General features: G+C 36.7%; 1 protein-coding gene across 1 annotated transcript in view; it reads right to left on the minus strand.

The window, feature by feature from the left end:
- ZNF438 (zinc finger protein 438) overlaps positions 1 to 24,410 on the minus strand; it is a 52,656-nt gene that overhangs the window by 20,774 nt on the left and 7,472 nt on the right. Inside the window, exon 3 of the mRNA XM_009955015.2 lies at positions 1,526 to 1,582. Coding sequence (XP_009953317.2) covers positions 1,526 to 1,553 — 28 coding nt within the window. The 5' untranslated portion in view covers positions 1,554 to 1,582. The remainder of the gene's footprint in view (positions 1 to 1,525; positions 1,583 to 24,410) is intronic.

Below are 24,410 nucleotides of genomic sequence, written 5' to 3' on the forward strand. Positions count from 1 at the left end.
GACAAAAAAAAGACTACTAGTAAAAAAATTCAAAAAAATATACCGAGACTAGTATATTAGCAGAATATCATGATTCAACAGTGATACGGCTCTTGGTCAGGATCTGCCTATGATTTCTAACACGAATGCTCTCACTTCTGAAGTTTACAACATGACTCCTACAAATCGCTCTGGGTGCAAGCTGGTAACAGGATACTGACTAGAATGGATTTTTGTTTAGAACAAAAAAAGTCTTTAAAAAAATCTCAAAGTAAATGATTCATCAGTTTCAAGTTTGCAAACAGTTTCAGTCTATATTGTCCTCTTGTTATTCAGAAATGGTTTTAACATAAAGAGAACACATTCAATTTGACTACAACCGCTGTCAAATTCCTGTTAATTAAAGGAAAAAATAAGGCTTTTAAGTATTTGCATTAAGTATTTCAGCCATAAGCATAGGGACATAGAGCACACTGCAGAGTGGATGGCTTTACACAACAGTAAATACTGTCTTCCTCGAAAGACTAGTCCCATTAGACACAGAACTCATCAACTAAGATCAATCTGCATGACATCTTTCTGGAATAGCTTCCTCAGAACTACTACAGTATCATAAAAATACTCAGTCTTCACAAAACAGGTAAAGTACAAACTTACATGACAGTAAAAGCTCAAGGCTTCAAGTTAAGCAATATATAGTGCTTTTCTTAATTAACATAAGTACTAACAATGGAAACTTAACTGACAATCTGCGATGGTTCTGGAAGGTCCATTAGAGCTTATGTCACATCCACCAAACACTCACATTTAAGAAGTAACATTAAAAATTACATTCAAGTTAAAAATCAGATTAAACATTAGCTTTGTGACACAGATCAAAAGGGAAAGGAAATAAAAGTTAGATCTGCATATTTAGAGGCTTGGGAATACACAGTTGCAGCACAAATACCCTTACTAATAACAGAGGGAAAATTCAAGATGTTAACCCTGCAGAAAACTAATCAACAAAAGATGACTTCTGAAAAGACAAAATGTAGAAGAAATATAGTTAAACACAAAACATGTTGGAAAGGATAGAAATGCTGGAGAAAAAGGAATTAAAATATAAAAATCTAAGTTTATATTTAGAAAATATTTATTTTCTTGTTTCTGCTAGTCTAGTAGCATAATTTGCAAATAGATTTGACCCCCAATTACATGGGGGTCAAATATGACAATGATTTTCAAATACATAAAGATAAAAAAATTGTAATAAACCTTTAACACTTAATTCTGCTGAATCCAACAGAAGCAAATTTATATATTTCAAGTTTCAACTACAGGTGGTAACAGTAATTAACTACATCCTAAAGAAAACAATCTTAGCTATTGCAATGGTGTAACGTGATAAATGCTGCAGCATAATGGCTTCTCTGTTTTTAACCATATTAGTGAAGAATAGTAAACACGACTTATACAGGGATTTATTAATGATGATGATACGTCTTTCACATTTTGAATCACAAGCACCTTATTTCTCAAAAAAAGTATAGAAAGTATACTGTACCTGCAGAAAAAGTTAAAGGATTCTGCATTATGCCCTTTAATAGTTACAACAGTGTTCCTGGAAAGAAGAAATACAGACACTTAGAAGTTCTGATAATTTTTCATTTTTTAAAAAAAAAAAAAAAAAAAGGGAAAAAAAGGACAATGGCAATAGTTCCCCGAAATTGTATTTCAGAACAGATCCCACTATGCCCATACCTCATGCAAAACACCACCAGTTTTAAACAAAGTGTTTCTCTGGATCACACGTACCCTTATATGCAGTCTCCATATTTCAACACTGGGTACAACTAACTTAGGGTTCCTGTAGTTGAAATCCCCCATTAAAGCCAAAAAAAGAGGACATCATGAACTTCAATGTGACAGTCCATTCTGAACATTCATAGACAATGTAGGGTTAAGGAAACATTTTCCTTCAAACATATGACTACATGGTTCCCATATAACCGACTGACAAGCAGAATCTTCCATGGATGCTACAACGAAAGTATTAGCTTGCAATTGTGAAGCAAACATTACAGTGCCACCTCTCCTGAATTTGACATTGGTACTTATCACAAAATTTGATGCATAATGTTTTACATAAAATAGCATGACATCAAGTGGCCACCCAGTAATTTAAGACTTGGCTATTTCTTTCCAGGGCAGCCAATGTGACACTTAAGCTTTGGTCAAATGTGGTTCAACAGTCAAGAAAGACATAGTATAATGCAACAACAATACAAAGTTGTGTTGTTATCCACTTAGATTTTCTTTATCATAATATGGTCTAGCTTTTGGAATGGCTGCATAATAGTTTGGTTCAGCTGAACACCACTAATATTACACCAGACACACAGGAGAACTCCTGTTCTCCTGATGCGGCTGGAGGCTTTGGGAAGGTAAACAGACAAGTCCATTTACCAACACAGACAGAACTCCAACTACTTGGAGGTTTACTTGGATCTATGCTTTCACACCAGAACACAACATTTCCCATGAGCAGAGCCAGCTGTGGAGTTTGCTTACTTTTCTGACCAATTTAACAGCTGGTAGACTCTTACATAAAGAACATTCCAGACGTGCACTCAAGAGCCCTTTTCTTAGCACGTGAAGTACCAAAAGGATGTTTTTGATAAACACAAAAATAGTTAGGACAAATTCTGATGCAACTACCAAACACAAAAATAGGCCTTGAATATGTTTCTTTGCTGTCACGCAACTGACTCTCAAAAAGCAATGGAGAGGTTCTAGGAAGGAGATGGTTCTGTGGGCAGCAGTGAAGTATAAAAGAGGCAAAACCAATCCCATTTCCAGGAACTTCAATACCAAAGCATAAAAGAAAATTGAGTGTGGCTGCTGGAAAGAGACCTCTCATGTAGCAACCAGGTGAGGCTCTTTGGCACCTGTATCTTCTGTGCCAAGTCATATGCAATAAGAAGCTCCTGTACGTCAACCAGCACCTCCTGGCACAAGTTTGCCGATACCATCAGCAGATCCCAGGCTGCCTCAAAGAGCCTCTGTCCGTGGTCCTTACGGAGTCAACCCAAACCTGTCCGACCCAGTATACAAACACACGTTGGCTCATCTATGTGTAGTTTCACGTCATGGTAACATACAGACAACTCCCTGCTAACCTACAAGAACGGGCCAGACCACACTGATGTAATTTTGCAATTCTAAAATGCTTCTAGGAACCAGCATGAAAAGAAATGTATTACAAGAATTACAAGTGAAGTGGAGTTGGAAGTTGCACAGAATTAAAAAGTAAAATTTATCTTAATGCTACAAAACAAGCTCTATCATGTCTATACTACTCCTTATGTTACCACAGAATGAAAGGATAAATGAATTTTCAACCAGAAGAAGCAAAAATATCAAATAAACTAGGAAAAAACCTACACTGTAAATTGGTCTTTAACAATCAAAGGAAGCAGAGCATATACATGTAATAATTTAAAAGCAATTTTCACAGAAAGATACCCACAGGTCTTTTATATGAAACTGGTGTCCTGATAGACAGACTGACTCTGAATATCAGGTGAACCCAATTAACCCAATTTGATGCTTGTCCATACTAAGACATTTATTTCAGATGTTACACAAAATCCTTTAGGATACTACACAGAAAACGATAAATAGGCCATAAAGGTTATGACATTAATTTTACTGTCATTCTTGTGCTTTAAGCAGGCATCAAAACTAAAAATCTCATCCTCTGGGAAGGAAAAACTATCTGAAAGTAATTAGAGTACTCATTATCATAACAGTATTAAACTAAACCACTATGACCCTAACTGAATTTATTTTCGGTACCTTTTGTTAAAAGAACAAAGCTTCTCAATGATGACTGCACCTTCTAAGGCAGTGAGCATTACTTCAGTTACTGGAAGAAAACATTAAACGAAATTTTATGATTTCATTTTAAGCTTAATTATGAATTTTAATTTAAAACTAGGCATATAAGGAAGTGTTAGCTAAATATTACTATGTAATTTCATTTCAGAAGGAAAACATTCCGCTAAAAAGAAAAATTAAATACTTAGTGCAGTTTAGAAAAGATATTCTCCTAACAGAAGCCCATGAAATGCCAATTTATATTTCAAAGGCAATTTTATTCACTTCATTTTTCATACCTGTTCTTTCACAGACTGTGCCATCTCATAAATGACAGTGCCATGCAACCATTATTTCCCCAAATTTAGAAACTTTTTATCAGAAACCAAGTTTCCCAAAAAGCATGAATGTATCATATCGGCATAACTTCCAGGGAAGTTAGCAAAATCTGTGGTATTTAAAGGCTGAGTTAGACTTGAAATAAACGATTAAAACACTGAAGCTGTGCAAAAATACTGAGGAAGGTAAAAATGACAGACATAAAGATAACTAGTGTAACACACAAAAGCATTTGTTCAGACCAAGTGTATTTGCCAAAAGCCTGCTTGGCTACTTTATAAAATCAAGCACAAGGCATTAAGCCAATTTATTTAAAAAACCCCAAACTCCTCCAAAATCCCAAACCCCAATAACCAAGCAACAGCTGATTTGCATTTCTGAAAACCTGCAAAAAATATTCTGCGTCTCACTATCCAAGTCTTTAGTTGCAGAAGTCTGGTTTATTCTTATTCAAAATTTTATTCTGAGTCATTTTCACACTAGGATTTCATCCTACCTCAGTAGATCCTCATCCTCCTATTCTATATCCAAAGAGCTATGCACATAGCCACAAACAACAGCTTTCTTAAAAGAGAAATTACACCCTGCTTATGCTTCCATACTTAGGTAATTAATCAGGGAGAAATGTGTCCATGGCAGAATTCTTTTTTGGCTGAGCCCATTAGGTGACTTCAGCAGATAGCCAAAAAGAAACAGAAGCCTCATTGCAACTATTGCTTTTCCCAGTACAAACCCAGCAGAATCTAAAACCCAGGCTATTTTTAAACTTTGGGTCATCCTGTGAGATGGACCAGTCTGAGGGCATTTCCTGAACTTTAAGCCTTACATGTACTGAATGCCACAGTGGCAATCCCGGACAAAAATTCCTCCCTTCATACTCTGTTAGGTGATGTATAGAATGGTTGGCTGGCACGCCTACACTATGCCCATCTGTCAGAGTGGAACTGTGCCTACACAACAGGTTCTATGCTACTTTGAATAACATGTTGATGATGATAAAAGGTATTTATGAAGCAACACAGGGCAACTTCATAGTTTGGCTTAAAATAAAAAGCAAATGAAAAGCGATTGCTTTGCTTGAGCAGATAAATCTTTTGAAATCAACTTCTAAGGTTTTTCAATTGTATGAATCAAGACTAGCACATGCACAGCAAGAAACGAGGATGTTCCACATATCATCTACTATTGCAGAGAGCCCAGCATACAGTCTCAGTAATTCTTATTTTACAACTATAACTATCTCCAAGAGAGCAAATTCAAGGACCTGTGAAAAAATTTATAAAAGCTAAGTTTCTCAAAATGATGCCTGGGAGAAGAGAAGGCTAAAGAAGGAGCAATATTGATTCTTCATTTGATGAAATGTATGTGTATTAAACAAACGGCAGCTGAACAGTTTTTATGACTGTAAATAACCCTAACTATTTTCCATTTGAGGAAAAAACTCCATTCTGAAAAACTAAAAAGATGAGCAAGGAACAGCACAGTTGTTATTATGCCTAATACTAGACAGTACATAGAACGCCAAAAAATAATATCTCTTTTCCCCAATTTCCAATTTAAAATGACAGATTGTCATTTTATGTTTTCCTTAGTAAAAACCTTTCTCAGTAGTACTGCTTTGAATGCCGCGAACTGGAGTCCTGTGTAAGTTCCATATCTGTATTAGACATCTTTGTCATTATTCTGTATTAAAAGGTCAAAGCTTCTGATTTTAAAATACAGTCTTCGATCTGTGAAATGATTAATCAGTACAAATTGCTACATTTTATTCTTGATTCTGAGGGCAGCTGGAAACAACAGCTTTGGAAAATACAAACTACTAATTTGATTTTTACAAGATATTATATGAAATCTATGGTGTGAATAGTTCTTACAATTTAAGTTCAAATTTATTTAGTATTTTTTAAAAAAATCAAGAAACAGAAACATCCAGCACTCAACTTCCGTACCTATGTGCACCCTGCCCTGTTATCCTATTCCTAAACTAAGCATTAATTTATTGCTTGGGTCCAAACTGCTAAGAAGTTTTGCCAGGATTCTTAACAAGGTAGTTTCATAAAACAGAATCTATGTATCTTACAATTCTGTTAGCAACATGTACTGTCATTCATAGTGGAACTGCAGTACATCATGCTGGGTTTTAGTTTGCAGTGCCCGATTAAATTCTGAGACTTTTTGACTTTGCCGTTGTTCCTAATGACTGGTTTGGTCTAACAAGGACAGAATACATCATTCATCTCTCACTATATATCTGCTGCAGTACATTAGCTTTCTTTTCAGATAAACAGTATCACAAACACTAAACAACTATTGCATTGCAGTTATAACACCACATACATAGCTTTAGACAAACACCTGCGATTGCGTACACAGGTATCACATAATCATTCAGGTTGGCAGGGACCATGCTAGGTCATCCCATCCAACTTCCCTGCTTAAAGCAAGGTCAAGACTCAGCTTAGGGCTCTGTCCAGGTGGATCCTGAAAAACTCCCAACCTCAACAAATGCCTTTCAGAAATCAAATTATATTTACCACTTGACAACAAAGGATAGCCTGAAAAATCACAGTCACATTGGGTCTATGTACATAGGACAGATTGTTCCAGCAATTCCTGCTGCAACGCTCTTAGTAGATTTCAGAATTGGCTAAAAAGGTACTCAAAAAAAAACCTTCCCATATTTCATGCTACACTGAAGGATTAAAGAGAATTTGACTGAGTGGCAGGGAACAAAGATATTTTGTAATAAATTGCCATATATTCTCTTTATTTAGTTGCTCTTACACTACAGATAAACAAGTTATTTTGAAGAGCAGGATGAGGTTAATGTACAAAGGTAGCAACCAAAATAATTAAAGGTGACTAAAGGAAAGCCCAAAAAAAACATTGCTTGTATATTACTTGCCTTTTTCCATCTTCCTCAACTCTGACATTTGAGGAATAAGCTATTCCTGGTAGTGTAATGACAATTTTCCTGTGAAAATGAAGTTTTAGGATTCTGTTATTTATCAATTTAGACTACAGAAATAACCAGCCAAGACTGCAATGCTGAAAGGAAAGCAAGTGTTTTGTTTTCTTAATTTGGTAGTCCTAACATATTCTAGCTGTATTTGATACCTCAGAACTTACTCACACATAGTCAAAACGTATTTGAGTGTCTCAGATAATACAGCCCTAAAAAATCCATTAATAATTTAAGGATTAAGACAAAGAGTATGACACATTCATCTGCACAATCAGACTGAATTAAGTTTGAAACATGGCACTAAAGTTGTTGCAGAATCATAGCTGCTCCTTAAATTATGTAAAGGCTAACTAAGAAACAATCAATCCCTAATAACTTCTTCCGTTTTGATTACGGTATTTTAGGTTATTTGGACAGTAAGTTGAATCCCTCAGGGAATGAAAGTAAGATAAAACTTACTGTGTATTTCAGGAAGGTTTGTGTACAGTGTTTTTATTATTTTAATAAAGTCTGGGCATGTTGTTAATGTTCTACTTAGAAGAAAGATAACCAACAGCTCACAAAAAGAAAAAAAAAACCCACTCAAAATTTTGCAAGGTGAATTGCTTTTGCAATTCTGGCTCAAATAATGGAATTACTTCTGACTTTACAGCTGCATACTTGAGCATAGTACTAAATTTGCCATGTTACTAAATAAGTAAAGTAAGCATCATCTATAGTTGTTTCTACAAGAATTTCCATTATGGAGTTTCTTAAAAAGTCAGCTAGACAGCTTTCAGCCGGAAAGCTACATTCTGACATTTATAATATTTGTGCAACAACATCCGTCCTCCAAAAAATACACTGCACTTTAAAAAGTAACTTCAATGTGTCTTATTCACAGACTCAAGCAAAACAAGCATTCAAGAACTGGAGAAAAAAAAAAGTGAGCTTACTATTACATGGCATACAGGACAAAGTGAGAAGGCAAACTTAGTGCCTGATCAAGCACTAAATGAGCTAGGCCAAGACAGTACACATTTCCAGGATGTTAAAATTCCAATTGCCTATCAACCAATGACTTTTAAGAGAAAGTCCCCTCTCAAAAGGGCTCACCTGTAACACATACATTTCTAAAGCAAGGTTAGAGAAACAAAGAAGAGAAAAAGAGTGTAAAAAAGAAAAGTAAAACTGTCCAGTGCCTAAGACCAACCAAAGCATACTAGATTCTAAGGCCTAATTTCTCTCAAACAAAAAAGCTCTTAGTAAAAATTATACACTAAAATAACTGCTTTCTTACATAAAAAACAACCTCCAAATCCTACAGAAAAATTCACTTGAGAATGTGTACTGCTGTGAAGCACAACCAGTCCTTGCAGGTTGCCCTGTACTGAAAAATACACCTGATAACTGATCAGATGGTGTACTAAGAAGTGTTTTGACTAGTTTTGTGCTACCCTGATTCTACCCTCAAATTTTGGCTCTAACATTACCAACCTAGTCTGTGTTTCAGGGCTAGGGACCATTTTTCTGGATAGCTGAGTGCCCAGTACGCTTTAAGAACACATACACTTTTAAAACCAGCAATGTAAATATGATAGTTGGATTTTCTTAACAATGCTGAACATTAAAAACATTGAACATTGTCCAACTACAAATGATATCGTGTGTTTCCCAAGCGCAATCCTACACACAAGAAATTAATATATACTTAACAGATCACACTTAAGAAACCCATAAAAAAATCTCATGACTAGCATAAACAACTTATATCCCATATGACTTCCACCTTTACTGCCACCTAAGCATATAATAAACTGTTCTACATCAGAAGAATCATCAAATACTAAGTTTACAAATTAGAACATAATCTCACTGAAACACCATCATAAAACTCAGTTCCAAGTTTAGTGCAAAAATTAAAGGTCACATTTTACATAAGTTCCGTGACAGTAAGCACCTTAAGTGTTAAAGAATATTGCATAAATTTCATACTTGTAGATAAAAAGGATTCCCAACACACAACCAGTGTAGTCAAAATCATCTCATAAAATTAAGGGCAGTTCAACTTCCACGGACAAAGGAGGTGACTACAGCTGTAGAATCCTTGTGAAAACTGCAGCAAGAGAAGCCATCGCCCAGCTGTGTGCTGAGCACATGCAAAGGAGGCAGCATCCTCCCTCCCTGCTGCTGCTGTGCCCAAAATATTTCATACAGACCCCAGCAGAGAAGTTCAGCTGTTTGCCTGCATTCTTTGCTCAAACAGTCATCTCCCTCTCATTTTCTGGGAAAGGACTGTTACCGCTTCAACGGATTCTCCTGCATGGAATGCCCTAATTCCCTAGTTGGGATCTCCCAGAGGCCTGACCCAACTGACAAAGCAACTGCTGGGCCAAAGTGACTGACGTATCATTTATTTTAAGAACAATCAGAACATAGAGTATATTTTCTAGTCAATCTGGTATAAACACATTTCTTAATACCAATTGTAAAATTTAGATAGACAAAAATATTCCACAGGCTTATCTCTAGATTTGGTGACACTGCTTGATTGATTAGCAACCAGAAGCCCCATAAAATAGCAGCTGTTCTTCAAACTGGTACACTATTCACCATGCACTATACAGGACAATGTTTGGAAGACAAAGCGTATATCCATAGTCTATGATTTACTTAAATGATACCTTTTTTGCAGGATTTATTACTGTCACCACAATGTTACTGATGAAACATACTTTCTTATTACAAAAACCTTCACACAGATAAAAATGCAAAAAAAAATAAATCAAAGTCTAACCTGTCCTAATTCACTGCCTTCACTGCTTACCTCGAGTTGTTTTCATTGTGCAAACAGTCCTTGCCAATGTAATTTCCATTTTTGTATGCACCACTCTGTTTGTTGTTTGAAAATTGTTAAATGCACAGAGCTTCAAAGACTATCGGACATACTTAATGAAGTGTCCTCAAAACATGTTCATGGAGAAAAAATGTGAAATAAACATGTCAAAATTATTCCTGGCCACTGTCCAGCAACCAGCTGTGGTGCGCAGACTATGCTAACCCTGGGAACATTCTTCTTTCTCTATGGGCCTCCAGCTTTGCCTTCTGTTCCTAAGGATATTTGTATTTCTAATTCATTCAGTTAAATCTCAAACTAAGCAAGACCAAACTGAATTAGTACTTCAAGAGAAAAACAATTAAGCATGACCAAGCTTTTAAAGCAACTAGGTTTCTATGGTTGACATACAGTACCTTTTTATTAATTCCCATAAAAACCATGCTGTGGGATACCTGTACTGCTTGAGTAATGTCAAGTTTTCAAAATCTAACACTGAAGTTCTGCTCATTTAGGGTAATTAAATAGCCAAACATCTATTTTTTTTGAATAGCAGCACTAATTCCTACATTACAGCGAAGTTCAAACTTTGGTAGTCATATTCAGTGTCTCTAAATTCCAGTGGTTTTAACTATTTGAAACACTGCTCAAGCACGCACAGAGTGAGTTAAGAAAGGCAAAGCTCACCTGGAGTTGCAACTAGCAAGGGGTGGGAAAGATGAAAAGACTTCTGCAAATATGCCAGCAAGAAAAGAAAGGCTACGGAAAACGTGGGCCTATTGCTTAAGGGAGAAGGGGACCAGGTGGCAGAAGGCATGGAAAAAGCTGAGATACTAACATAAACGTTAACAAAAATAGATAAAAGATGTAGGTCAGTAAGAGAATACAACTGGACATGTACAAATCCATAGGATCAGAAGGATGTATCCAGGAGTGCTGAGGAAGCTGGTCAGTATCAGTGCAAGGACGCACTCTACCATCTTTTAAAAGTCATGGCATCAGGGGATATTCCCAGACTGGAAAATGGCACATAGCACACCTATCCTCAAGACAGGCAAGAGGATCTGGGGAACTGCAGGCCAGTCAGACAAATCTCAGTCCATAGAAAGGTTATGGAGCAAAGCCTCCTTGAAGCCATTTTCAGCCAGGCTGGGAACACCCAGCACAGATTTATCAAGGGTAATTCATACCCAACTAACCTAACTACTTTCTGTGATGAGGTGACTAGTCCTGCGGATACAGCAAGGGCTGTGGGTGTTGTTCATCGTGACTTTATGAAGATCTTTGACACGGTCTCCTACAGTATCCTCACAGCCTAATTGGTGAGACATGCATTAGAAAGTGGATGACAAGGTCCATGGAAAACACGTTGGACTGTCAGGCTAAAGGGTGGTGGTGATCAGTTGTATACAGTTCAACTGGCAACCAGTTACCAGTGGGAATCAATCCTGGGGGTCTCTGGGAACAATTCTGGGGCCAACACTGTTTAACAACTTTATTAATGACCTGGATAATGCTACAGAGTGCGCTCCTAGCATGTGTGTAACTGATATGAAACTGGGAGCTGGAGGGCAGGGCCTCTATTCAGAAGGACCTAGACAGGCTAGAGGAAAGAGCTATCAGGAATCTGTGAAACTTAGCAAGGGCGAAGGCAAATGCAAGTGCCTTCCCATGGAGTAACTCCATGCAGCAGTACAAGGTAGGGTCTGACTTGCCCATTCTTATCAGCATTAATTATGCAATTCTTCTTTAAATCTTCACTGACAGCATACTACTATCTGCTTTTTCAAGGTGCTTGTATTATACTTCCTAAATTTGGGCACAGTAGTTCCCCTTCCCCTCCAGCCTTCTAGAATTTCTTCACTGTTCCATAATTCGTTAAAACTCAAAATTAATAATTCATATAGCTTCCAAGCTTTTTTTTTTTAGTATCTGTAGGTGTCAATGCAGCAGATTTAAAAACATTTAACATTAATAGTTGCTGGTACAGTGATAATATGTTCTTTCCATCACTAATGATGGAGGAGGTGAGATGTAAAAGCATAATTCAGCCTCTTTCTGAACACAGAACATAATATTTATTGAATCCTTATGCCTTTTTCTGCACAGCAGAAATTTATCATCCTTGCCCGTTATTGGACTTCTATCATTACTAAGCTTTTGTATCCTTCAAGAACATCCTCTATATTTAAAGAACTCTATTGTACTCTACTGCCCACGGGATCTTACTAGTATCTTTATCTGCTGAACCAACTGCCTCCAAGCCATGTAGTGCTTGCCATGATCAGCTCCCTGTTCTTCGTATTGCTAACTTCATTCCCCTTCTCACCTTGTTTTAACAAAGCAAATCATGTTTCCTAAGAGAAGAATTGCTCTGGGAGTATCTAATTAAATAAGCATGCAATTGTCAAGCTAGTCAGACTCTCATGCTCAAGTATTCTTTGCTTCTAAAGTTTGCCGCTCTTTTAAAAGATTAAAGTAGGAGATATGTGCATGCAGTACTCATTCTTGGCTCCTAACATGCAAAGTTAGGTGTCAGTTCCTAACACATCTGCCCTATGTATTCTACACACACCAGAAAGAAAACTTGTATAGAATTAACCAGAATAACATGTCTTATTTTTTAGAAAATGGCCATATATATATATATATGTATGAACGAGTACTTTAGCAGCTTCAGAAACTGATCAGTGGCCACTAATTTATCAGCACAAACTCCCATGCAACAGGCTGAATTCTCCTAATTTTCCTTTATTCAATACAGAATGAGTTTTAATGAACTACTCATGTTTCTAGGTTCTGAATCACTTCCATAAAAAGCCTCCACTATATTTTGTCAGTTAAAACACAGACACAGTACCTCTCTACTTGTCTTCTGAATTGTGAGAACTGTTAAAGTAGGCAACAGAATATTTAATACACAAGAGCACAGAAAAGTCTATGAGGTTTTGTTGTGACATTTGAGTTTTCAGAGGTTCTCCAGTAAATGCTCATTAAAAAAATTGTAACATACAAGTTATTTGGGTCCACTGCAACTTCCATTACAAAACTGTAATTGGTTTTTTTAATTTATCATTTTGCTTTATCTCAAAAAAATAGCACTAAATAGCAAAAATATACAAGTCTGTACAAAGAACACTGTATCCTCTAAGATTTAGATAAGAATTTTAATATCGAAAGAACATTAGTGAATGCATTTCTGTAAAAATAAAACTCAATGCTTCCCTTGAAGCAAAGCAGAAAACCCTGCATATTATTTCTACCACATCCACCTTCTCTCTGTAAAGCCCATTCACCTTTCACTAACAGTGAAATAACTTAAGATTTGTGTTGTAAATTTTGTATTTTTTGCATGTGCACTGGGTGCATGCCAACAACCTGCATCTTCTTCTGCATCGAACATTGATTCATCCAGCTCAACTACTTTTTTTTTTAGAGCGCTGGATAGGAGGAGGGGAGAGAAAAAAATAATGGTGACAACTGCCAAAGACATTTTCCACTTTCCTTCTACAGATATTTCTGATCTGTGTGAATTCACTTACTGCGTGCAGGCCTCATGATCCATAGCATGTAAATGTCAATGACTATGCTACAAGTTTAAACTGAATTAACCTTAAAAAACAAAAATGCAATGGCAATGACAAAGAGTTCTATTCAAACCCAGAGTCCTTTGATTAATCTAAAACAATAGGTATTTTCACTGAAGACAGTTATCTTTAAAGATAAGTAGACGACTCATTTTTTCAGTATTTCAGGCTACATACACACATAATTTCTAAGTATTTGCAAAACCTTCCACTGCAATAGCTCTAACACCTACTGTATTTAAAGCTGATGAAAAACTACAGACTGGAAACCAAATTCATTTTATATAGACAGAAGAATGAGCTTTAAGTTTCTGAAATGCAAAGTTTTGGATAGGATTTTAAAAGCAGCCTCCAATATCTAACAAATTTAGACTATACATATATATATACCTTTAGCAGATCACACAGAAAGCATATAATTAACTTGGGCATCAGACCACATGGCAGGAACAGAACTCTTTCTACACAGGAGAAACACATGTATAATAAAGATGCAGCGTATTCCTGTTTCCTAACCCCTTTCAAATTGTAAAATATCTTTTAAAGTTCTCTATTTGCATGACTGTTCATCTAACACCTTACAAATAAAAAGCCTTAACAATATAGACAGAACTTCAAAAAATTCTGGGGCATGCTTCATCTCAAATGTTAAAAGTGTCATGAAACTCCATTTTCTCTTGGCACAGAAAAAATGCCAGCATGTCTATCACTATACTTAATCCACTTTTCTTCATCTGCTAAACAGTAGTCTCTAAATGTTGTAAACTGGGCAGTAAAACTTAACATTAGCTAAGCCTATCAGGCATCTTTTGCTCCTGTATTTGCCTATGGAGCACAGAAAATGTTTTAACTAGTCAGCAAGAGATGCAAATAAGCTCAAATAAGCTATTCCCATCACTGAACATCTATCCTTTCTGTAAATGGTCAGAAATAACAGACACCTGGGACCTTGCTTGTTACACTACTGTAAACATCAATAAATGGCAGAGAGCAAGGGTGTTCACAGGGTTTTTTCCCTGCAAAAGTCACTGCCTATTTTATTTAGTAAAAATCCAGGGAATAAGTATAAGCGGGTTGCGTGCCTTGTGAATTTTGAAGAGAGATACTTTCAAAAATATATGAAATGTCCAGAAACACAAAATGGAACTGTTAAAATATTAGATGTAAGTGGGAAAATTATCACCACAGTACCCCAATCTTTTTGTTTCTCATTCCAGAACAAAACAATGCCACCTGAAATTCATTAACAAATATGAACATATGCACTGGTTTAAATTATTTCAGATAAACAACAAATTATTTTTGTCTCAATGGGTATGATTCAGAAACTAAAAGATCACAAACCTTGTGCAGATCACTAGGTCGAAGACAACAATCCACCAATTAACTTATTACAGTGGTAGAGATTCTCATCTAATCTGAAATTACTGTTTTCAGTGCCAAGTCTTTAATGCACAGTTGCTTTTGTCAACCGAGTATTATCTAATTTTAAGCTACAGAAATTATGCCCATTTCAGTTCTTAAACGAAAGATGGTAGTTTTACCCAGGATATCTGTTTTTTCTCTTTATGAACAGTGCTCAAACCAAGAAGTTCTGAGTGGGCAGCGTAACAGAAGAGAGATTTTGGTCTCAAGTAGCAAACATACAGTCTGACAAACTGTTCTATTCCTCTTTTCTTCCTCATACACATTTTTGACAAACTAAGAAATTCATTTCCATTAACATTTCAAGAACATTTTCAAGCTTTTATGCCAAACATTCTCATTTTCAGGCAACAGGAAAGTATTTCATTCTTCTAACACTTGAGTCATAAAAAACTTATTTCCTACCAAGAACACAGAACTGTAGCTGCATTGCCTCATTTTTCAACACTCCATCCTACTATATGTTGCCAGTATTTTATAACAAGGCTTAAACCATTCAGAGGGAATTACTTTCAGAGGGAAAATACGGTGATGCTTTAACACAGTCTTCCAAAGTGACGGGGGATGCTAAAGAAAGAGCTAGCCAGGAATGTGAAAGTCAATGGCAGCTTTAGCTGCAGGAAATGGTGACTCTTAAGTTCCTGAGAAAAGCAATCAAGACTAATAGTAAAATCGCAGTCTTGAACTTGAGGAAACATTTCTGTTTGTTCAGAAAGCTAGCTGCTGTGACCCCTTTGAAAGGGCCACCCTAAAACATAAGGCAGCCCTGGAGAACTGGTTGATATTCATGGTCTTCAAAGTGCAAGAATGGTCCAGCATTTTGACATGCAGCAGGTGTGGAAGAAGCCAACACAGATGAACAGAGTACTCCTAACTGAGCTCCAAGATGAAAGAAGTGTACATAAATACAGAAACATTGCCTGGGGGCACGTACACAGAATTAGCAAATCAAGGATCATTTGGAATTGCAACTAGCAAGGGATGTGAAAGGCCAAGAAAGGCTTCCATAGATACACAAAAGCAATGTGACAGAACTGAATACTCCCATCTGTCCTGCACTTAAAGGGCTGTGCTCATGTTTGGGTTCCCCACAGACATACCCAAGTTCAGCTGTAGGAAGAGATGGCTAAGTTGGGAAGCCTACTGCTGTCTTCACCTACCTAAAACAGGAGGGTGTATGGAAGATGAGGGGACACTGTCCTTCAGGCTGCACAAGAGAAGGACAGGATGCTACAGACAAGCTGCCACGTAGGAAATCGAGATACTAGAAACAAAATCCACAGTGAAAGTGATCAAACACTGTAAAAGGGTGTCCAGAGGCTGTATCATATCCATCCATGGAGATGATCAAGGCTCAATTAAACAAGACCTTGGGCAATCTCACCTAGCTATGAAGGTAGCCCTGTTCCAAGCTGGGCATTTGAGCGGATGACCTGCAGTGGTCCCCTCCAAAATAAATTTTTCTATGACTCCAGAACATGTACCCACAAAAGCACACTACTTTTGACACATCCTTTTTCAACTTACTAATTCTACTTTCCAACACGTGTTGGAAATAATGAACCTTTCAAAATAAATGATTATTCAAATTAACTTTGATATTACTGATTTCTAAAACCTCTTACTGTGCTAGCAGAGTATCCTTACACCTTATCCCCTTTCATCACTGGGTTCTCTGCTCTGTGTTTCACCTCTTTCTCCCTAGAGCATCACTATAGAGCTCTATATTGAATGAATATATGTAAAGATACGAAAATATGTAAATAAATTAAAGAATAAATAACAGCAAAACTATGTGCATCGAGTCAGTAAGCATTACTAAATACACAGGAAGTAGACAGATGGAATTAGAATGCAGTACATACATAGTCAACGTACAAAGGACTGACATAATTTAAAGATCTTATGCATGCTTAATGCCTACCTAAGAATGAAGACTATAGTCAACTCCTATAAAAACATCAGTGTTAATATATTTACATATAAATGTATATGTATGTAATGTGTGTCTCAATACAAAGAGCCAAAGATGAAATGCAGACCACAAAAAAGCTGATGTGCAACACAAACCTATTTTGAAGTCAATGCTGTGGAACTCTCATGTTAGTAGCCCCCCAAATCCAGTATTTAGAAAAAAGATCCTGAAAGACAGCTGCACAACAAGTACGTGTTCTAAGATTCTTCCCTCAGTGGATACATGGCATCTTCTGAACCAGGACAAATCAAAGAAAACTCAAAAGAGTCAATAATTCTTTTTGCGCACCTATGGTAAATAACATAATTCTCTCAGAGTGCTAATCAACATTTTAGCAGTACTTAATACTTTGTTATACATAGTTCAAATCACTCAAGAAAGCCAGGGACATTAAAATTGCCCTTAAAAATCTAGTCAAGAGGTGCTCTGCGGCTAAACTTCAGTTTGTGAACATTGAAAGTGAGAAACCACTGCATTTGAAAACAAAGTGTCTGCAGTTCTAAGAAATGTGCTATTACATCTGATGCGTGTTAAAATTTGTTTACATGTTACTTTTTATAGCCAGTTTCAAACTGAGGCACTTAATCTTTCTTTAGAAAAGGGAAATGAATTAATTACTGTAAAATCCTACATATATTTATGCATTTTGTCATAACAGTAATTTACATGTCTTCTCAAAGAGAGAACTTGTAGAACTCCGAATATAAAAACACAGTTGACTGCATTGTTTGAAAGCGTAAAGGCTCACCTAATTCAAATTATTCCTTAATTCTAATGTAGCTTGTTAAAACCAGCTTCTTTCTCTGCACTAAATACAACTAAGATTAGGCCCAGTTCTTCTTGCATCACAGCTACACGCATCACCTTGTCTCCAGTACATTAGAGACACCTAAATCCAAAAGAGTTTTAAGTCAAACCCCTAGAAGATCAACACGCACACACACACAAGATCAACAGCACCAGCTTACATCCTGTAACTAGCCTTCTACACAAAAAGCAGGAGGTAATTTGCACAGGACTCTGAAACCACATATTTTTCATAGAAGAAAATTCCTTACCACTCAGGGCATTTTTCACTGCAAAGGTGAAATTTATAATTGAAAGTCAGGTCAGTTACATTCTAAGCACTTTACAACGTAAATTCAAAACAGGTTGCCTTTAATTACAATATAACATGTAATTCCTCACTGTCTTCATCTGAGCAGGAGCAAAATTAAACAGGAAAAGAGAAGGGAAAGATGATCTATACATCCTATTAGAGGGAAAGCAGGCTTCAATACAGTTGTACTCACTTTCAGCTAACTCTAAACTCATCAGTGTTTTCATCATACAAAGTCAAAAGTAACCTATTTTGAAAAAAGCTTTAACCAAAGCACTTCCCTGCTGCACTTTCTTGCACAGGAAGCCTAGAACACTTGCAACATGTTTAATGTATACCCGAGTGGATGTGTTTAGGTAAGCTTTATTTCATATGAAGTTTCCTAGAAAATCTCAGGTACCTGGAGATAACATGCAGGCCATGATAAAATGACAAAGGAACAGTCTAATTTTAAGATACCATCTTCTGCCTGTTCAGTTACACTCGCTTGGTGCTTCATGGTTTGTGCTTTTTTCACATCATTACTGTATAAATACTTCATGCCAGGACCGGATTTCTGTGTGTTGAATAATATCCCAGTAAGAACCTCTGGGTTCAACAACAAAAATAGGCCTATCTGACAGCCATGTTCCCAGTTACATGACAGAGTACACAGTTAAGAACTGGGCAGCATGACGACTGCATTCCAATTATAACTAAGCCATCAAATTCAAGAAGACTTCCTGATAAAAATTAAAGAGACATTTTCATTAAAATGTATTCTTCCTATCCTTCACTAGCATAGCAGCACAGTTAAAATCATGCACACCAACCGCTCTAACTTCTATTTATGTAGTAAAGCACAGGCATTGGTATGCATGAGAACTAAACCAAGAAAAGGGCTCGAACTGCTACAATTTATTACCTACACAACATTTTCTTCCATGTAAAATCCCACTGTGCTCACACACAGTTCTGCATTCACAAGACTTCAGTCAGTCAGTTACTGGGAAGACTTCTGAATATCAGAGTTGCAAGCTAAACAAAACCATTACTTGCAGCCTAAGAATTTCACAAAGCAGTCAAATAAATGCACGAGGTAATAACACTGGGATTATGACAAAAAAATTATCCATAACAGGTAATGAACTAATGAGACCGCTCTTGAATACAGTATCAAAATTTGGGCTACATCTTGAACCAATGGTGCACAGAAGCTCTAGCGACTTTCTCCGACATTGTCAGTAATAAAAAAAGCCACCACCAATGTCAATATATCAGCACATTACAACTCCTCACACCCTAAAAAAAACCCTGCCATCACCACCTCGCATCTTTCTTGGCACTGTGAGAAAACAGCATAAAGGTCATGCAAAGCAAACTTCACTTGCATTCTTACAGGTGGCTTCTCCAGATTAAAGCTAAATTGCAGCCGAGCGGTGGCAAGTAGGACTTCTCAGTGCCTTTGCAGAACAGAACACTTCAGTTCCCACACCTTTGAAGCCAACATTTTTCAGCAGTATGCAGTCACTTCTATTTAAAAACAAAATAATACCTTGCGTTTACTGCTTATATACCACAAAATGAAAATCAGAAGAAATAAAGGATAATTGAACTACGTGGGAAGGACAGAATTGAGTAATATCCTCTCATTTTTTGTAACATATGCAGCTACGGCAAAGAATTCAACAGAAAAAAAATCCTGAAGGCTCAACTAAGTAGTTCTACATTCAAGCAAGCTTAAAATGATTTGCCAATTATATGGTCAAAAGTAAGAAGATACAGTCAAAATCTGCCTTTTTCTATCATAACCTATTTTCCAAATGTATTAAGAAAAAATAATCTTTAATGTGAACTCACAGTCATTCAACAAAGATTCAGCAAATTCTAAACCCACACACTTGATTTGTCATCTGTTTGGCTGCTAAATCTGACTCTGAAAGAGTGATGTGTTACCTTATTATTATTTTTAAAAAGATTTCTCTTGAGACTGCACAGCAAAGGAACGAGTATGTAGCCTATCTTACACAGGAAGGAGAGATTTTTATCCTTAAAAACAGGAGGTTCGCCCACATGATCACCTGGGACAAACTTGGCCAGTGCAAGCAGGCTAGAAGGTTACAGGAGCCTGGGAATGTTTAACATCAAGAAAGTAATTACAGCCCAGCAAGATCAGAAGGAATTACACAGGAAATGTGAACAGTAACCCTTTCATGCCAAAAAAAATCATGAAAAAGTGAGCTCTCGGACGCCAAACTATGAGGCTGTACAAACCAACTGCAAAATGCAGGAATGGAAAAAACACTATATATATTACTAGGTTATAAATTCCCAATGATGTGATAAAGCTGTACTTCCAAGAAAAGAAAAAAACCTCTGGTCTTTCTTCTTGCTGTGTATATGCAGTATAATTAAAGCCCAGAAGACACATGAAAACATTTCAGACACCACGTAAGAATGGTCAGTTGTTTCTTCCGAATTTTTTCTTTTAATTTTATGCTGACCAGTCAGTCTCCTCCCTAGAAGGTGGTCAAACATCTTGTTCTTATTTAGTCATGGGAAGCTTCCTTCCAAAATAAACAGTACATTATCCAAGCAAGAATGCTAACTCTCTCAGTTATCTATTCCATAAAAATGAATCTTCCAAATTCTGAAACAAACCCCACCACTCAACAGAACGGGCTAAAGCTATCCTATGTATTTGTTGCAATTTCTGTTCTCTAGGGACACAAGGGAATTTGCATAATCTGACTGTAGTTCAATCTAGTTACAAAGCCTTCAAGTACCATTTTGGAAAGTGAACAGTGATCAGACATCCATGCTCTTCACACAGACCTGGGAACCGTTTTAATGAAGCAAGAGACTTTTGTTAAGGTCCCCACTAAAGAAAATTGTACTCCCTTATATCTGCCAACAGATAATGCTGTGAAGTATTAGCAGATAACCCTGATCAGACAAGAGATGAGCAATAAAGCACTCGTGGTTTTATTAATTTGTTGATTAAAACTATGATTAATATATTATCATTATAGTAAATAAAAATAAGCTCCCCTGAAATTAGTATTAGTGTATATCTGATCTACCCAGAAATGAGACAAAGATACTTTTATGAGTAAAAAATCCAATAAATTATCTTAGCTATTTAAATAACATGCTTCTTTAGCTGTTCTTAAAATTACAAATCAGAACAGCGTCATCATACACTGCATTTACAGTGCATCTCCCATACCAGCACTTTAGCTTCTTTTCTTCCAACTTGTCACTCAGGTGTTCCCCTCTACCTTCCTTTATTACCGAAGTCTGCTTTTTCTCATCTGTTCTGTTGGATCCTATTTTGTTTCTTTTTCCTTGCCTTCACATCTAAGATGGGCCTTTGCCATCCCTATCGCTGTGTGCACATCTAACTCCTGCATGACTGAAGTCTCCTCAGCTACCTGCTCAGTGGCATCACTGAATACATAAAATCAAGGAAAAATAAAATACAAAAGCAGCATCGAGAATTTTGAGCATGGGCACGCAAACAGGACAGATACGGTGCAGTAAGGAAGTAACAATCAAGAAGGCCAAAAAGTCATTGCTGACATTACGGCCTGCAGAAGTAACTTCTTCAGGAGATAAAACTGAAACACGAAACAATCATATTTTCTATTATTTTACAGAGATGGAGGTTGAAAAGAGACAAGCACTGTGACCTCATTCTGGAGACGAAGGGAAAGTTCCACTTTCTCCTGCACTAAACTTAATCCCACTTCTAAGGGCTGATGATTTGCAAAAACAAACTGAACTAACTTTCCCAGTCAATACACGTTTGTCTGAGATTAAAGTCACTTCTCCTAAATTTGCCTGTCTCCACAGCAAATTAACTATTCAGCAGTACAACAGCCGTACAAGACTTTAGCCAAAAAAACCTGCAATAGTAGATGAGCCACTAAATTTTCAATGGCTATAAACTCGACACATCACATAGCAACATTTGTTGATCGGTCAGAAAAATATTTCCATATTGTTGCAAGATATCCTGTCTTCAAAGGACTTCTATATGTAAAGCAAAAATACTTCCAGTGATACTGCTATTGCTTTTTCAGTAAGCTACAACAGGTCCAATGAGGATAAAACTACAGCCTTTCTCTCAGCAAGGTGAACCGGCCAGTCTGAGGCCTGTTAGAAGCCATGAGCCAACTACAAGGACTTGTACCATGCAAACGAATTGATGGCAACAGCACTGGGAAGCGTTTCCCGTACCTCTCAAGCGCAAGCAACATCCCAGAAGCTGAGCATTCCTTTCAATACATAAATTTGTAACTGATTCATCTGCTGGACCCTGAAGCAGTGCTGTGGCTCACAACAGTGTGCACCACTATCATCATATTCCTTTGCAAATCAACAATATTTTCCACCTGACCACATCTGCTCTTTACAGTACTTCTTTAGAGTTTATATCTCAAAACTAGTAATGTACCAGTACTAGTAATGCTTTTCAATGGAGAGGTTACTAGCATTCATCTTATTTCCAGAAAGAAATGCAATTAACTTTAAAAACCTGAAAGAATGTCATATTCTGGGCCTGTGAACTCACTTTACAACGAAAAAAGTGAATTCCAAAGATACTAGTTTTAAAAATTATCAAGCCTCTAAATACAATTATTTGTAATACAACTAGATTTCAACAGAAATTTAAAATGTCCTCTTTTGGGGTCACCTACAGTCAAAGTAACACATGTGTTAATATTCCCACCCAGTCTCTTCCTAACCTAAGTATATGTGCTAAACATTTTCTCCTTCCCAACATAAAGCAGCTTTCTAAATACAATTGCCAAAGACTGAATTATGAGTTAGCTACACCATTCACAGATGAGTAATGCAGAGAAAGGGTGCTAAAAAAACCCTGAAATTCTTCTTCGTAAATATCTTGAAGAAAGCATGCATGGTGATTCTGTGCCAACCAGTACTAACCTATATAAATTTTTGAAGTTTATCTATTAACTTTAAATTACCAATAAACACTTTGGAAATGGTCTTTGAAGTGTTTAATGTATGAAACGTTACAAAGTGACGATTCAAGTAAACCGTTTTCATTATAGAACAGTACACACTTTAAAACACAATTCCACTTAGACAAAAAAAGGCTTATACTGCCAAAGATTATTATTTCTCCCACCACCAACATCTCCCAGGTTTAAATAAGACCTCGGACACTTAGCCTGTCCTATTTCCCTGATAAGATAGGGCAGTTGCAATAGTATATAAGTACAGTCCACTACCCAAATGATAATTTTTTTTTTTTACTTTATGTTTTCTAGGGGGAAGAGGCTTTGCAAATTATTAAGATATCAAGACCTTACTGTTCCCTTGGCTTGCATTTTTGATGGTCCAATTAAAGCCCATTACTCCACAACTTCGATAATGAACATTTTACAGTTCTTGGGGTTTTTTTGCATTTTTCCAAAATGAACAGCTTCATGAAACAGGAAGACACATGCAGACTAAATCAATTCTATAGTCAGGAGTTTCCATCAACTTAGTTAGCAGTATTCTTAGATAAAGGAATTTTTTGCTTCTCAAAAGCTGAACAGCTAAATCTTTCAAAGACATGCCTTTCACCTTCCAATGAACATCAATATTATGATGTATAGTGTATTACGCGAAGCTCTTTAGATGCAAGAACACCTTCAAAAAGGTTTCAAAACTTTTACAGTGAATTTGATCAATTACACCATAACAATATCTCAAACCGCTCTTCTTGCAATACACAGCTATTGTCACAGCATGCTAGTACATAAACGTAGGTTTAATACTTGCATGAAATCATGAAAAAAATAAACAAACCAGGTATGATCCTTGTCTTGATCTAGCCTAAATGGAACCTACCATTTCATGCTTCTTTTAAAGTGGAATCATACCATGTAAAAGAAACCTTACAAAAACTTGTGATTAAATTACCTAGAATGAAGTTTTTAAATACAGAATCCATAATTTATCAGTTCTTCTAACACTTATTGTGGTCACAGAGTCTTTCAGACATTGCAGTAAACAAAGGAATTTGCCAGCCAATTGAAAAATACCTGGAAGAAATTAAGTACAGGACAGATATAAATGATGCTAATCAAACAGACTAAACTCTGTTACAGTTTCAGCACCTCACCTTAAGCCAAAGAACATGCCCTAAACTGGTCAGAAGTGCAAAATCCTGCACTGGACTGTCTGAATAAGCTCACAGCAGCTGTTCATCAAACCTGGCTTCCTTTAGGAAATCAAAAAGCTTCCCTCAACCCACTTGGAGAAGCTCTGACCACAATTATTTCCAGGAGTGCCACTTTCAAGCCACTGACATTAGCTACCTAACCCAGAAAATCAACATGCTACAGCTACCAGGCAAGCTTGTTCAT

The sequence above is a fragment of the Leptosomus discolor genome, chromosome 6 (assembly GCF_034619465.1).
Source record: "Leptosomus discolor isolate bLepDis1 chromosome 6, bLepDis1.hap2, whole genome shotgun sequence".
Taxonomy (NCBI): Eukaryota; Metazoa; Chordata; class Aves; order Leptosomiformes; family Leptosomidae; genus Leptosomus; species Leptosomus discolor.